At 39.7% G+C, this 16,404-nt stretch overlaps 1 protein-coding gene across 1 annotated transcript in view; it reads right to left on the reverse strand.

The window, feature by feature from the left end:
• Positions 1-16,404, reverse strand: part of LGR4 (leucine rich repeat containing G protein-coupled receptor 4) — a gene marked incomplete at its 5' end in the record, with an annotated part of 101,584 nt that overhangs the window by 47,948 nt on the left and 37,232 nt on the right. Inside the window, one exon of the mRNA XM_082660961.1 lies at positions 2,624-2,695. Coding sequence (XP_082517087.1) covers positions 2,624-2,695 — 72 coding nt within the window. The remainder of the gene's footprint in view (positions 1-2,623; positions 2,696-16,404) is intronic.

Consider the following 16,404-nt stretch of genomic DNA (forward strand, 5'->3'; position numbering starts at 1 on the left):
ACCACAGGACCTGGCACAGAGCAGGATTCAGTGTTTGTCGAAAGAATAAGTGAATGTGTAAGTGTCTACAAACACTTATTAAGTTGGGAAGTGATTCCACCCAATATTCCCAGCATTCTGGGTTAGCATATAAAATTCGGCCAAACCAGTCACCTCTTGTAAAGCGCACCTTATTAACTATCATGGGGAAAAAAAAAAAAAAACCTCAGTAAATCACTCATTTCTGCTCAGGGCACTTTAGCTTCACAATCACACTTAAATGACTTCCAGATGACTTCTGGACAAAGGGTGACGCTGTTTATGAAATATTACAATACTCATGCAGCATCATTTTGGAATGTCGAACCCAACTGCAGTGTTTTATAAAGAAAAAACATGGGCTTTTTACCCTGATTCTATTAACATAGAAAAGAAATTTCTATGTTATTTCTATTAACATAGAAAAGAAATTTCTATGTTAGAAATTTCTTGAATGCCTTAAGTATTCCCAGCATATTAAAGACTATTCTGAAGAATTCTGTAAAATTAACCATCAACTCTCCTGACTGAATTCATGTTTGAAATCCCATACAGTATTTGGAGAAGCTGTACAGACTTGATTTGATGGGCTTCCTCACTGCCATGAGCAGAATGCAGAGAGAACATGATCTCCTACAAAGGACTAGCAGTCAAATCCAATTTGGTTCCAATTAAAACTCTCGGTTGACAGAATTCATGAGCTTGACATATGCTCGGTCATTTGAGATTTTAAGAAATCCAAGATGCGAACTTCACAAAGCAGAGATTAACCAGGGCGTACTCCGCATCCAGGCACCCACTACCAAATCCCTCCGAGTGCACTGGCTGGCAACAAACTGGTCGGCACACACCGCCCACCCAGAGCAAGGAGGGCTTCTCTGTTTCCCACCCGGTGCGTCTCACATCCCTGGTGGTGATACAATGGCTGAACAACTGCTCATTAATGGCCTTTCGCTGTATAATTACTTCTGTAAAGGGAGACTAATCCTGAAGTCTAAAACTGTATGTGAAATAAAAAGAAATAGGTGAAGCATCCTAGAGCTCGATTGGGTGAGTGGGAAGTGAGGGATTCAAATACATAGTTCACTGCTTTTTCATTGAATTTAAATGTTTAATTAAAACTGAAGAGGTATTTCTTACAAAAGAATTAATGTTCACTCAAGGAAAAAGAAGGCAAAAATAAAGTAAAACATACATTTAAACCTTGTACCAAGGGCAACAGTTGGTATATAGGCTGCAGCTTTGTTTCCCCTTTAGGCACTTTTAAAATAGTGAAATAAATACCAGCCATCATTTACATAACACTCACTCTGCTTCATGCACTGTCCTAAGTATTTAACATCTATTTAATTCATTCTGTCTTATCTGCACCTTAAAGACAAAGAAACTGAACAGAGGGAGGTTAAGTAACTTGACCCAGTTCACAAGCTTGGAAGTGGCACATAATCTCTGTCCAATTTTTTCTGTGGGAACATTATGTTCAACTAAGCAGTGTGGGAAGAAAAACTTCTCCTTAACTTCATTAAATCCTTAACTGCTGTTTCAATACTCTGTCAGAAGCAGCGAGCACAACCCGCTTGGCTTATATTTGATTCCTGTTCCCCATGTGCGGGGAGGGGCCGAGTTAAGATAGGAGACAGTCACTGACTTGGATCTAATACTCAACAGCTGGCTGCAGGGCACAATCCGTAATATGAATTTAGATTCCTTCAGGGCCATAGCTCTTTGATGTTCTTACCATCAAACTGTCACCTTCTTGCCTCTACATATTACATAACCCACTGGCTTAGCCGTTTTTAAAAGCCTCCATTTAACATGAGTCAACTCTGCTTTTATTTTTTTAACCTGGATTCTAAAAATCTACCGTTCCCAATTCCTATAAAATCTAAAAATGCTTATTTGGGTGATGAACTTCAAATAAGTGTGGAGAGCAAAACAAAATGGAGGTTATAACAGGTGGAAAGAAATTTTCCCCCATGTAAACTGTTAAATTGGAAATTTTAAACTGTTAAATTTCCAATTTCAGAAACTGTTAAATTGGCAGTGAGATGCCACCGCCAAGCTCGGAAACAGCCTTAATGTTAAAGATGTTCTCAGAGACCCGTAAGATGCGCTATGTCCTCAGCCCAACCCCCAAGACCACCTGCCAATGTCCAAGGAGACAGTTTTCTGCTCGTTCACGTAGAGGTTGTCTGCTGCATCATGACCCTGAAATACTTTGGATTATTCTTTATGGCTCTGTTATCCACACAGCAACTCCTGTGGCAACCATGGTAATTACACTGCAGCCTTGTTTTCTTGGGATAACACTGTAATTAACCTGTGTCACTGCAGCATTCATGGTCATAATAATTGCGGCAAAAAAAGTCCTATGGAAGTAGCACTTTTCGTTCTGGCTTTCAAAAATAACTTCAGCAATCGTACTTCTTAAAAACTCAAATTTGTTTTGCCCCAAGACATATGATTTCCTCTGTACAAAGGCCACTGAACCAAGCTCTCTGAGTGCCCCCTGAGAAACAGTAGACTATCTCTGTCATAAGAGCTCCCAAAGAGAACAGGAGAAACAAACAAATGAACAAAAAACATTTCTCGAAAGAATACTTACAGCTCCTCTAGAAAAGGGAAGTTCTTAAATGCATCTTCTGGTAACTGAGTAATGTTGTTCATGCTGATATCCCTGGAAAACAAAGTTAAGAAAATTGTTAACTAAGTGATATTAGACTTAAAGCACTTAAGTCAACAGAAAAATAATTAGGTGCTGAAATTTTGTAAAGAAGCAAGAAAAATGAGACAGACGTAGGAATAGTCATAATTCAGTTTCAGAATGCAATGCTCAGAAAACAGAAAAGCTAAATCTTTTATTATAAATTACGTCCCATCATTTATAACATACCCAGATCCTGGGTTTTCACCCTTTAAGTATTCTTGGAAAAAAATGTCTCCAAAGACCTACAATGAGTGAGCCGGTGTGGCTTTTCATTGCTCTGGTGTTCAAAGTGCTGTACCTGATAAAAATAAACAAATGAACACCCAGAACTTGATAAAAGAGATCTGCAGGTATGGGTGGCTTCTTAAGCCACTGTCAGGGATAATAAAACAGGTCCTAACTGTACCCCAGTCGTATTTTCTGCAAAACCTATAAAAGTCCTCCAGGTAATAGCTGTAAGTAGATTTCATTTTTAGCCTATGAACAGATGCAGGCTACAAACAAGTGCATACATGACAGGTATGCGGTCCATTTCCAGTTTTTCCTTAAAGAGACAGCAGCAAGGAGGGTACTCACTCGACGATATCACTTGACAATTAACTAGTGCAAGCAGCTGAAAAAAATTCTTTATTAACCATTTCCTTCTTCCCTGGCAGCTGCCTTTTGAACTGGCTTTCTCCTTCCACACTCTACTTAATCTGGACACTGTAAAAGGCAGCTGAAGGCAGCCTCACCAGGGACAGCCCCCGCAGGCTCTGGGTTGCCTGCCTTACCCAGATGCATCTGCCTCTTATTTGCTGTTAAATTCTCTGGCTCAGCCCACAGGTCTCTCCTTTCTAGAAACCACCATGAAAATTCACATGTGTGACTTTCCCACAACTGGATTAGACATAATAGTCTAAGGAGGTGGAAGAGACATCAAGCACACAAAAACCAGCCGACAACAATACCACTGTTCTTTTCACTACTTTGGTCAGGTAAAAATCTCCTTTAAAGGACACCTTGAGTATCAAGGTAGGTGAGTCCCTTCTCCCCATCTTTCCTCTCACGAACATTTCGAAACGGTACTTGCATCTCTTCTTACTAGCCCTTCCCAAGGCAGGTTTGGAAAACTTCTTGGCTTGGGAATAATAAGAATGGCAGTTGCAAAAACAGCAGTAGCAGCTAACATGTTGAGAATATTGATCATGGGATAAGACTGCATATCAAATCTCACTTTACGATTGGGGAAACCAAGGCTTACTGGGGCAAAGTAACCTCCCTGAGGCCACCAACGAGTGATGTAACAGGACATGTGAGCTCCACAGTCCAAGATCTTAACTCCAAACTCTGAGTCTTCTAAAATATCATTTGAATCCTGCTACTTTGCTCCAGTAAGTAGTTAAGACATAAAGCAAACCCTGAGTCCCACCAAGGTTAAAAAGAGGGAGGGATACTGCCTCCAAGCCCTTGGCACAATCATCAATGAATCTCAGGAAGAGCGCTTCTGATTGATGATTTAAAAAAAGAACTATAGGGCTTCCCTGGTGGCGCAGTGGTTGAGAGTCCGCCTGCCGATGCAGGGGACACAGGTACGTGCCCCGGTCCGGGAGGATCCCACGTGCCGCGGAGCAGCTGGGCCCGTGAGCCATGGCCACTGAGGCTGCGCGTCCGGAGCCTGTGCTCCGCAACGGGAGAGGCCACAACAGTGAGACGCCCGCGTACCGCAAAAAAAATAAAAAAATAAAAGAACTATAAATAGCTTTAGCCATTGAAGAAACAAAGTTCTGAAAATTCTCTGGAGACAAATCCCAAGACCATACGGATTCACATGCATTCCAAAATTGTCTATCATTAAAAACAACTCAAATTCTACTAAAGATAACTTACAAGAAAAACAAAATTAATATACTTTTCAAGGAATTATTATTTTTAAATGTAGGCCCTGATACTAATTTAATCAGCTATCATTATCCCTGGAGAAGGGGGAGGGGGAACCCTTCATTTTTCATAAACACTGGAGCAATGTGCGAGAGAAATAGCACCCAAATAGGGGTCAGATGGAATATTGTTTCATCCTGGGCCTCAGTTTGCTCATCTGTAAAATGGGGGAGTTGAACTGATTGATTGGGGGTCTTCCTGGCCTGACATTATATACTTCTGTGATTCACTTTTTTTTTTTTTTGGTAGTTTTCATGGAGGGGCTCATCCTCCCTGATGAAGATATATGAGGTTCAATTGATGGAAAAGGCATGTTTCTGAAAAATTTACCACAACGCAAAATTTAAAGACTACTAGTTTGCCATTATAAAACTACTGAGTCACTCCCACTGGAGCACATTTGCCCTTAACGAATAAATTCACTCTTAAGAATACAACAAAACTTTTACTCACGTTGAAAAGTAAAATAATAATGAGTAAGCAGTGATTCTGTAAAACATCACACAATTTTGGTGTTCTTTAGTCATTCCAATAAAAGGAGAATGGACAACTATAATTTATTACTTTACAAAAGGAGGCACTCCATACTGTTTCCTCTTAAGTTTGGCACACCTGAATTCAGGTGAGTATCACAGCAACAGAAAAACTGACTGACTGCCTCATCAGAAAAGACACATGATTATGAGAGAATTTATACCACACTCTTCCCTGCATTCCAGTTTTTAAAAATGCGTACATCTATATAACTGTCTCATTTTTCCCCCCTCAGAGTAACAAGACATAACAGGTAGCTTTGCTGTGAGCTATAAATGCAATTAGTGGGACTCCATATTTACAAACTAATAAGTGTTAAACACGTGGTGAGGTTTTGTTTCAAAACTTCAGGTTCAGAAACAACACTTGTTTCCAAATTGATCTGAATTTCACAGACTCAGAGTTCTATCTTTCTAGGTATTTTCCATCATATTTTCTAGGCCTCAGTTACAAAGCATTTGTGAATAAGGAAGAGAAAAAAGTAAATAAATAAAAGAAAGGGAGGGGGGACCTGGAAGATGTTATCTCCAGAGAAGCTCTGGAAACATGTAGTTACAGAGTATAAGGTGGGTGGGTACTCATTTAAAATAATGAGGACTAATGGTGATAAACAACCTACAGACAGCCTTAAGAGTATATTCCAGACCTGACATCACCAATACTGGCAAGAGAGCTTGAGGCTGGAAAGGATGCTGGGGGTGATGAGTTAACTGTAACCATTTACAAATGGAAGTCCTAAGCCAATAATTACAAATATATTGGGCTCATCTGCCTATAAATTACTAAAATACAAAAGTAAAAAAGTGGTATATATAGAAAATTTTCAGCTAGAAGGTAACACCTCTAGGTCAGTGCCTTGACATTCATTATGAGCAACACAATCTTGCCAGGAATATCTGTAACTAAACCCAGAGATCTACCATCCTGCGTTCCTACAACGAAAATAAGTGTACCATGGAAAACAAAATAATCTTACAAGGTCAGAGCACCACCAACTCATAAACACCTCTGAAGAGTAATTTCAAGAGAACTGACGGCTTTACTTGAAGCCAGCCCAGCATGGATGGAAGGGTGCAGGCTTGGGAGACAAAGGCTTACCTATCGATTCACCAGCACTAGCTCTGTGATCTTGGGCAAGCTGTTCACCTTTTCTGATTCCTAGCTTCTTCATTTGGATAAACGGAGGAAGTGGTAACTAAACCTTGTAGAATGCTGTGAAGAGCAGAAGATCAGATTCATCACATAAGAAGCTAAATAAATAATAGGTGTTATCTCATCATCCTCCGTGTTCTGGCTGCTCCTGGAAGCTGTGTGAATCTGGTGGACAGAGAGCCAGCAGGCCAAGAATCTCACCGCCTTTGGTGGCCTTCCTTCCCAGAGAAGAAACCACTTTTACACAAGGGAAACACTAAATGGTGCAGAAGGTCTAGAACCTGGAGTCGTTCCTAACTACAAAACTGGATTCTAAACTCCAGAACTCCAGGAGTCCAAGCTGTTAAGATAGAAGAGCTCTTTGAGATCAAGTACTTTGTTTTAAAAGAAAAATGTTGAAGCCCAGTTGTTAACGGAGAAGGGAGGGAGGGAGGAAATTACATTCTTATAGGAAATTGTTAGAAGGACAGGAAAGACAAGAGCCATTTTCAGAAAGATCAGGAGGACGTCCAGCAGGGTAAGTGATGAAGCAGGGCACAGAACCTAGAGCTTTTGCTTAGTAGGGGGGAAATGCCTGAATGTATCTTTTCTATACATACTGGTTCCCTAACAGATTTCTTTATAGTGGGGCCTTTCAACGTACACCAACTGGTACAGGGCACACGCCTGCATATAACACCCAATGCAATATTCCCCAATTTTTACAACAAAGATCAAAAATGCAAAAGCACATCACCCCACGAGGAAAATAAAGGTGAATGCTCCAACACCAGCAGTCACTGATTTCAAAATTAACAGTGAAATGGCGCAACTGTTTAATTCAAACTGCTAAATCTCCCCAGTGCTTACACTCTCATCTTTTTTTTCCCTCATAAAATTCATTAATATTAAAGTATCTACAGAGTAGAGAGGAACATCATGTTTCAACAAGGTACCTTGTAAAATGCTCCCAAAGCGAGCCTAACCTGTTTGCTGTTGGCCCAGCGTGTACCACCGTGGACTCTGCCACCACATGCTTGCTGGTCTGGGCCTTTTGCCATGGAATTATTTAATTTTAATATACTGTGATTGACCCACGTTATCTAACTTTGAATAAGCCTTCCTATTTGTGTTAGATAAAACTACACTGCTGCTGCCATAATGTTAATAGTAAGTCAAATATTACCCAGCAGTCTGAGAAGTTGATAAATTATGTTTAATAAATTACAAACAGGTTCTAGAGAAAACATCATTCTCTAATATATTCTCCAGAAAGTGGTGGTGATGTCCTTAGACTCAACAGACACATGCTGATAATGATTAAGAACTAATACTATTCCAATGACTTTTCTAGGGTCTTGTCATCCACCAAAAATTTTCAGGCCGCTCTCCAATTAACAGATGTCTATTGTCTGAACAAAAACAAAAAACTAAAACTAAATTTGAAAAATAGCCTGGGTAGAACACATTGGAAGGGAATGTCTCTCTCACGCACAAGTAGCATAGATAACACATACACCACCAAAGGTCTAGACAAAGCTTATATAGAGTTTAATTTCTTTTCTGACAGGGTTCCATATCTTTGGGCAAGTGATCTCTTTTGCTCCCTACTTTTATAATAACAAAGCAACCTATGTTCACTGTTTTTAAAGAATTGAAATACAGGGAAAAGCATCCACAATATCAATACCCAGAAATAACCACTGTCCTATTTCATGGGTGTCATTCCAGGTTCTTTTTCTCTGGATGGTATGTATTTTTGCCAACATGAAATGCTATCGTTCTGAACATAGGTATCTCTTGATGCCTAAGACTCTTCATTTGCAAAATGGAAAAAAAATTCTCTGAAAATATATTTTAATGAAAGCATAAGTACTTAATATATCTCAATGCTATTTTGGGCAGGCCATACATCATGGGAGGGGAACTTCACACCTGGAAATCACCGTGCCAAAAGGAAAAGAGGTTAGTTAAGTCTCTTTTCCAGAGACAAGGAGATATACTGTCACCCATTTAACAAATATGTACAAAGCACCCAATTATCCACATGGGTGCAAGACACTGTGCTAGGATGGTGAAGCTTTTATATCAAAAGATATATTCACAGTTCTCTTTTTTACTCTTTTAATTAAAATCCATCACTCCATTCTATTCTTAACCTATTACTGCTTGAGACATTGTTGCAATATGTAATTAAGTTTAACCTTTCTAAAATGCATTCTTGCATTGTGGAAGCAATAAGAACAGCTACATATGTGTAAAGATACTGCTCTTTAGTTACACTGCAGAAATGGGGCCAAAATGGTGTGGATGCCATTTTAGTCAGCTTTTGCTCTAGAGATATTTTTCTGACCTTAACGTGTTTTTGCACTGCTAGAATCCAACTAGATGGCATGATGGACACCCTTCTGATGCCATGTGAAATATCTCTACTCTTATTTTAGGCAGCAGGATAAACTGGCTCCGTACTATCTGGCATCTTCCCTGGTGTTTCAAGCACAAAGGCTCAGTGCTTCCCAGCGGACAGATCTAACACTTGATTCTCCAAGCCTTGCAATCCTTAAGAGGAGAACCGCTACAACAACCATACTGTCACTTAATAGATAAATGTTAATCACTGCCAAGAAAAGTTACCACCTTGTAAAGTCATTATCTGTTTAAGGTATTTGAATGTCCTAGTATATAGTCTTCAAATCTTAAAAAATAATAAAAATACAGTAAAAAGTTTTGGCTACAGGAGATATAGAGAAGAATGTTTAATTCATTTTATGATCTTCTACTTTCATGGATTAAAACCCCTGTTTTAGAACCTTTTAGCATTCTTCCACTAAAGACTTCCAAAGCTCTATTGACACTGTTATGAAAATGAAAAAATACAAAACAAACTGGAAAAAAACATTCACAAAACACTATGGGATAAAAGATTTGTATCTATAACACAGAAAGAACACTCAAAACTCAGTAAGAAAATAAACCTGATTTTTAAATGGACAAAAATATTTGAATAGGCGCTTCACCCAAGAAGATCACACAAATGGCAAAAAGCACATAAAAAGATGTTCAACATTAGTCATTAGGGAAATGCAAATCAAATCACAAGGAGATAGCACTCAGCTATCAGAATGGCTAAAAAAAAAAACCTGACAATAACAAGTGCTAGTGAGGATACAGAAGAACGGGAACTCTCATACACTGCTAGCGGTACAACCATTCTGGAAAACAGTCTGGCAGTTTCTTATAAAATTAAACAGATACTTATGACTATGACCCAGCAATGCTAAGTATAAATGGATGGGTTAGGAGAAAGGTCGGCTACAAAGGGAAAGTTTGGCCCACAGGAAATGCTCTGTATATCTTGATTTTGACTGGTGGTTACATGATTGTATACCTTTATCAAAACTCTTAGAACTGTATACTAAAAGTATGTATTTTACTGTACATATCAATAAGTTAAACATCAATTCTTGTGTTGGCCTTTTATAAATAAGTATATATATACTACCTCTTCACATTTCTCCCACAGGAAAAAATAATTCATCCTGTGGCTAGAAATCCTCTTTTCCAGGACTTGCCCAAAACCAAATAACGTGATGCACAGCACTGGCTTGGCTTCAGAGTCAGGAAACCTGCAGGTTTTTTGCGTTTTGTTTTGTTGCCTTTTTTGTTGTTTTTTGCTCGTTTTTCCAGCCTCTGCTATCCACTTGCAGGACACTGGGCCAAGCCTCTTCGTTCTCTCTTTACTGAGCACCTATTAGGTTTGCAACTGACTGTATGCTCGGTCCCAGGTAGATAAAGACAAAGAAGACAGAGTGTTTATCCTAAGGGCACTCTGCAATAACAAAGCAGTAAGTACTGTGATCCGCGTGGCAGAGTGAGGGAAGATGGTCAACCTAACGTGGGACCAGAGAGAGACTTCCAAAGGCAGGGCGGTGGTACCAAGTTGGAAAGGGCAGATATTACTTTATAGAGAGCTGCTATTTCAATCTCTGGTCTCACTCGTTATGTCGGCACTATTTCCCAACAGAGATGCAATTGGCTTTTGTGCAGGACAGTTCTTCGTTATGCAAGACAGTCTTGTCTTGCCTAGCTCACTATTGGGTGCTTGGTATCCCTGGTGCCCTGGTGCACTAATTAGTGCAACCAAAAACATTCCCCAAACGCTTCCAACCTTCCCGCAGGAAGCTGGCAGCACAGAGAGGGATGTGAAATCTATTCAGTGGGTGACAAATGGCATCTTATAAAAAGAAATATAAGGAACAGTTAATATCAAAGTTAAGCACATCACACAGAAAAAGAATAAATATTGTTTCATGACAATTATTTACATTTCATATATATATATTGGGTCATGATGTAAAACATAGTCATCACTGGATTCATAGGAAAAAAAAAAATTGAAAGCCTCTGAATCAGATAACTTGTTTGTTTGGGTAGAGGGTGCCTTCCAGGCAGTGGGAATATCATGTTAAATGAGATAAAACCAGAGTGGTCAAGGAGATAAAACTACACAGGAATTGGAGTATTCTAAGCACAATGGATATAACTGGCAAGAGAAGCTACCAAGGCAAGCAGAAAGTATGTCCCCAAAGGCCTTCGTGTATGACCTCTAGAAATCATAACTTTATTCTAAAAGCATGGAAAGCTGCCAGAGGAAGTTTAAGCATGTCACGTTTGCTGCAGAAAGATCATTTTAGCAGCCATCTACTGCCATGGGATGAAAGGAAAGGAAGTTATTAGGAAGAACAAATCCCAGCTCCTCCAGAACTCAACCTCCTCTACTGAAAAATATTCTGAACTTGCTAACTTCGAAGGTCCTTCCCAAATCTATCATTATGACTCCTACTTTGGCATTCCTGCTCCTGCATATTTCGTGCATAATTAGTAGAAAATAAGAAACCCTGCGATTCACTTTTTTCCTATACGTGCAGGCACATTTGCTTGTGTTAGCAAGTGTGTGAGTGAGGACTTAAACATACCCCCTTCAGAATTACAAGGGTTCAGCAATTAAGAAAGATGCATGACTTCATTTCCAAAGGTAATATTTTATGCTGTAATTGTTTATGGTCTCAGTGAAGCAATACAGCCTAGGAGACACTGAAGGTTGTGTTCTTCAAGGAGATGTTAACCCAACAAGGTAGAAAAGAGAGAGAGCAAAACACCAATGTGTAAACCTCACACCCCCACGAAAGGCAGGTGTCACTTAAATTACACATCCTCAAAAGGGCAACTTAAAAAATAAAGCTAGGGCTTCCCTGGTGGCGCAGTGGTTGAGAGTCCGCCTGCCGATGCAGGGGACACGGGTTTGTGCCCTGGTCTGGGAAGGTCCCACATGCCGTGGAGCGGCTGGGCCCATGAGCCACGGCCACTGAGCCTGCGCGTCCGGAGCCTGTGCTCCACAACGGGAGAGGCCACAACAGTGAGAGGCCCGCGTACTGCAAAAAATAAAAAAATAAATAAATAAATAAAGCTAGTTAGGCTAATTCAATAGTATTTTCTAATACTGAAAGAAGTTCCACTTGTTTTCGGGGCTTTTTTGTTTTTTGTCTTTTTAAACAGAGCCTGTTTTCAAGTGTGAGATGTGTTCTAAAGAGGAAAATATAAAATACTCTAAATCCGGAGCACTGTTTACTAAATGGCAAAGAACAATGAATACCAAAGACAAAAAGAACATTCCTTTCTATAGTTTGATCGAGGACCCCTAGCATCTGGCATCACATGGAACAGACAAGGGTTAAATGATAATATTCCTTGTTTTCTCGCTACTGAACGGGTGTTCTCAGGCATTCTTTGGGTGTTAACAGCTGTTCTGGTAACCCTAATGATGACAAAACAGTGCTCATTATCAGCCAAGACACACAGACAGAATGCAATTTCAATAGTCCATTTAACATCAACAAGAAGGATAGTAAGGATTGTCGTCTGGGCTGATTGGAAACACTCAGTTACTTCATCCTAGCAGACAAAATGCACTATTCACAAAGAAATCAATCCCACAGCATTTATTATGGTAAATATTCTAATTAACTAAACGGTTGATGTTTTATTATAGCTACACTTATTAACACCACTGATAGGAAAACATTACTTCATGGTCCTTGCCTTCAAACATGCACACCCACCCACAAAAACTGCTGTTCAGACGCTCATTTTTTTAAACTTCAGCTCACAACCAATTAATGGGCAGTGAAATCATTTTAATGGGTCATAGCCAACTTTTTTTTTCAATTGAAATAAGAAGGAACAGAGAATAAAATAGAAAAATATCAGAATACATCAAATGTAATAAAGGTAAGTATTGTCTCACGAAATTTTGTTCCTGCACTCGTGGGCTTCTGTCTTCCTGATGGCAAAGTCGCAAGTTCATATATATCGTGTAGTTTTAAGTTCATATATATTGTCTGTGTAATATAGCAAGATCCATGAGTTCAAGGACTTGGGTATTCAAGCCAAATCTTTTTATTCCTCCTGCCAAATGGATTCAAAACTCCAGCTGCTTCCCCAGCACCACCAGGTTGGCAGAATGGATTTAGTAACCTTTAAAGTACTTCCTTCAAGTACACCCCAGTACTTTCATATTTTAGTGACATTGGTTTTCTAAAACTGACAGTAGCAATATGAGAGAATGTCACAGTGAGCTACCCTGAACTTTCTTTATTAAAAAGAGAGAGAGAGAGGGAGGGAGGGAGGGAGAGGAAGAGACATACAGGCACACATTTAAAAGACTTTATTACAGTATTACTTTTCAACTGTTTCAACAGAACTGTGGATAAATCAGCTGAGTTAGCTAAATTTCTACTTGGCTACCCTGGGCTCTATCGAGATTTCTAGAAATATATGATAACAGCATGACAAATTTCCACTTACATAAAATGTTTATAAATAACCTGACAAAACCATCCTTCAATAATGTAGTGATTTGAAGGTTAAAAACAAAAAAGACCCCCCCCCACCAAAAAATCTACACTTCAGTAAATCCTTTCTAATGCCCCAAATCCAAAAGAGGCCTCCCAATAAACACTGTTTGCACATCCAATAATCATCCCAGGCAAGAGGAGCTTCAATTTCCAAGACACTGAGGCACTGACCTCATTATGATGAGGCAGTCTATACCCTGAAGACCAGCTGCCAACCGTCAAGGCCTGAACCCAGGGGCAGACTCTGGGGTTTCACCATTCCTGTAATGCAGGCTTTGTGGGGCGATTGCTTCCCTTCAAGCCAGGAGGCATGCAATACACACACACCACACACACCTTCCCGCTTCTCCACTCTGGTGGCCATTTTTTAAAAGGCTTGTAAAGTGTATTCTATCCATAGATGAATGACTCAAAATTGTAACTGGGATGACAATCATTTCTGTTGACTATTAGACAACAGACATTGATAATGCCAGTTGATAAAAAGTCATTCAAGATATTCCCTTGGGAATGACTTACAACTCATTAAAGTCAATATAGAAGCAGCTAGGCAATCAAATCTGAGTTGATCCTGGATCTTTGGGAGCAAAGATTCTCAAGTCTGGTTTTCTCATACTTCTGGACAGCTCTATTTGTGATAAGTCTTCACGTTCTAAGAAGTTCAGGTCACAAAGCACTTCACTTTCCTTTTAACTTTTGCAATCATTATGGGTCATATGGTCCTTTGTTTTTTACCCTGGACAGAAAACAATAGGCTACCCTGAAATCTGTTTAATAAAAAGAAAGAGAGAGACACACATACACACTAGGAACTCCAAAACACAATACTCTGTAATGACCTATATGGGAAAATGACTATATGGGAAAAGAATCTAAAAAAGAGTAGATACATGTATACATATAGCTGATTCAGTTTGTTGTACACCTGAAACTCACACAACATTGTAAATCAACTATACTCCAATAAAAAATTAAAAAATAAAGGCACAATGGATAGTTAAAAAAAAAAAAAGTTATTGCTTTAGAATGTCCATCCAGGAAAACCTCTCAATTCCTCAGCTGACTTGATGTTTTGTTGAAGCAGTTTTGTTATTAAATTGGAAACCAAGAAGAAATAATGTCTTAGAAAATAAATTCCTATAAGGAGGAGGATCTTTAATCCCCCCAACCTCCAGTGAAACCAGGTACACACTTCCGATCCATTTGTGCATGGGTGCATGCACGCGCACACACACGCACGCACACACACACACACACACACTCTCCCTCTCTCCCCCCCACCCGCCCCCATAAAGAGCTTAACCACAATTAAAGAATGTTGCAGATTAGGAGGCCAATTCAGATACCAATAAGGAGGATGACAACTCACTCCAGTCTGCCTTGGACAATCCCAGTTTACATCTATTGTCTCAGCATAATTATTATTATTATTATTTTGTGTGTGTGTGTGGCCTCTCCCCTTGCGGAGCACAGGCTCCGGACGCGCAGGCTCAGCGGCCATGGCTCACGGGCCCAGCCGCTCCGCGGCACGTGGGATCCTCCCGGACCGGGGCACGAACCCGCGCCCCCCGCATCGGCAGGCGGACTCTCAACCACTGCGCCACCAGGGAAGCCCTCAACATAATTATTAATAGTCCTCCTTTTCACTTTCAAAGGGGTGGTCATTTGGATGATAAATTAAATCATCATCCCACTAACAGCTATAGATATGACTGAATAGTGTTGAAGGAGTTATGATGGGAAGAAGTGGAAATCTTGGTTTGGATTACCTTGGGGAGGGCTTAAATAAAAGGCTAATTCCTCATCCGTATAATATTATGATGATAATAATAATATGGAAAACATGAGCATCTGTAGTGTTTGTAAATATCACTTTGATCAATTTCCTGCTCCTCCACCTAGACCTTCTGTTCCATTAGGGCAGGGTCTGTGTTTTGCTCACGAATGTACCCCAAGCCTCTAGCTCAATGTGTGGCCACAGTTTAATGAATGACATGCCAGACACTACATTAAATGCTTTAACAGTCATGTAACAAGTACTTACTTAGCATTTCCCAAAAAAGAGAAATGTTTAAAAAGGCTTAATTTCCCAACCATCTAAAGATAGTCAAAGGCCTGGCTGCAGGAGAAAAGAAAGGAGAGGCATATAAAATATCTTCATCTTGACAACTGACACCTGATCTGCGTCTGGGACAGACATCAAGAACACATTGTTTATGAACAGCAAAGGGCATTAATGACAGATTTCCTCCCAAAGTCTACTGCTATAACCGAGTAATAACCTTACATGCAAACACATTTGGGAAAAAGCAAGAAAGAGAGCAAAGCTTTCATTTCAATACAAGTTCCTGGATTTAAAAATAGCTTGGGAGGAATGATGTAAAATTGGATTGCAGTAAAACTAATTTTTCTTCCTCAAAAATTCAAACTACAGGCTTTGTCCTATAAATAGCATCTCAAAGAACCACTGAACTAGAAAGCAGAGTGATTAAAAGTTTCTCCCAGAAGCCTGACCAAGAGCCCTGGGTTTGAACACAGCTCTGCTCGCTCACTGGCTGTATAACCCTGTTATAATCATCCTGTTATAACCCTGTATAACCCTTAATTTCTCTGTGCCTCAGTTTCTTCAAGTGTAAATGGGGATAACACTCTGAATTCAGAACATCGCTGTGAGGATTAGAGGATGTAACCTCCAGCCAGTGCCCAGCACAGTTACCTAGCCCACAGCAAACACAAAGTCAACTATTATTGTTTTTATTATTATCATCCCCCATCACCATCTAATCTAATCATCTCATTTTAATAATGAGGCAAGAGGCCCAGAGGGGTTAAATATTTAATTAATCAAAGAACCAAGATCAGAATCAAAACGATAAATCCCAGTTCAGGGTTCTTTCTACTACCTTAAACTAGAGCACGTGGCAGTAATATTTTAGCAGTATGCTTTGGGACTGGGGAAAATAACTTCCCCAGAAACAACGTGTTCAATGGTGCTTAGATTCTGAAGTTAATGGGTAAGAGCTGGCTGAGCCCCTCAACTGTAGCTCAGCTAATGAACAAGTACTACAACCAAAACACGGAAAGAAACAAACAAATGCTACCTGTGCTTAACTCAGTAAATGCATGAAAAGTCTCTTTTTACTCATTAAGGATATTGGTCCTTGAAGAAGTCTTATGTTT

This window comes from Grampus griseus (genome assembly GCF_964374135.1).
Source record: "Grampus griseus genome assembly, chromosome: 8".
In the NCBI taxonomy this organism is placed as follows: Eukaryota; Metazoa; Chordata; class Mammalia; order Artiodactyla; family Delphinidae; genus Grampus; species Grampus griseus.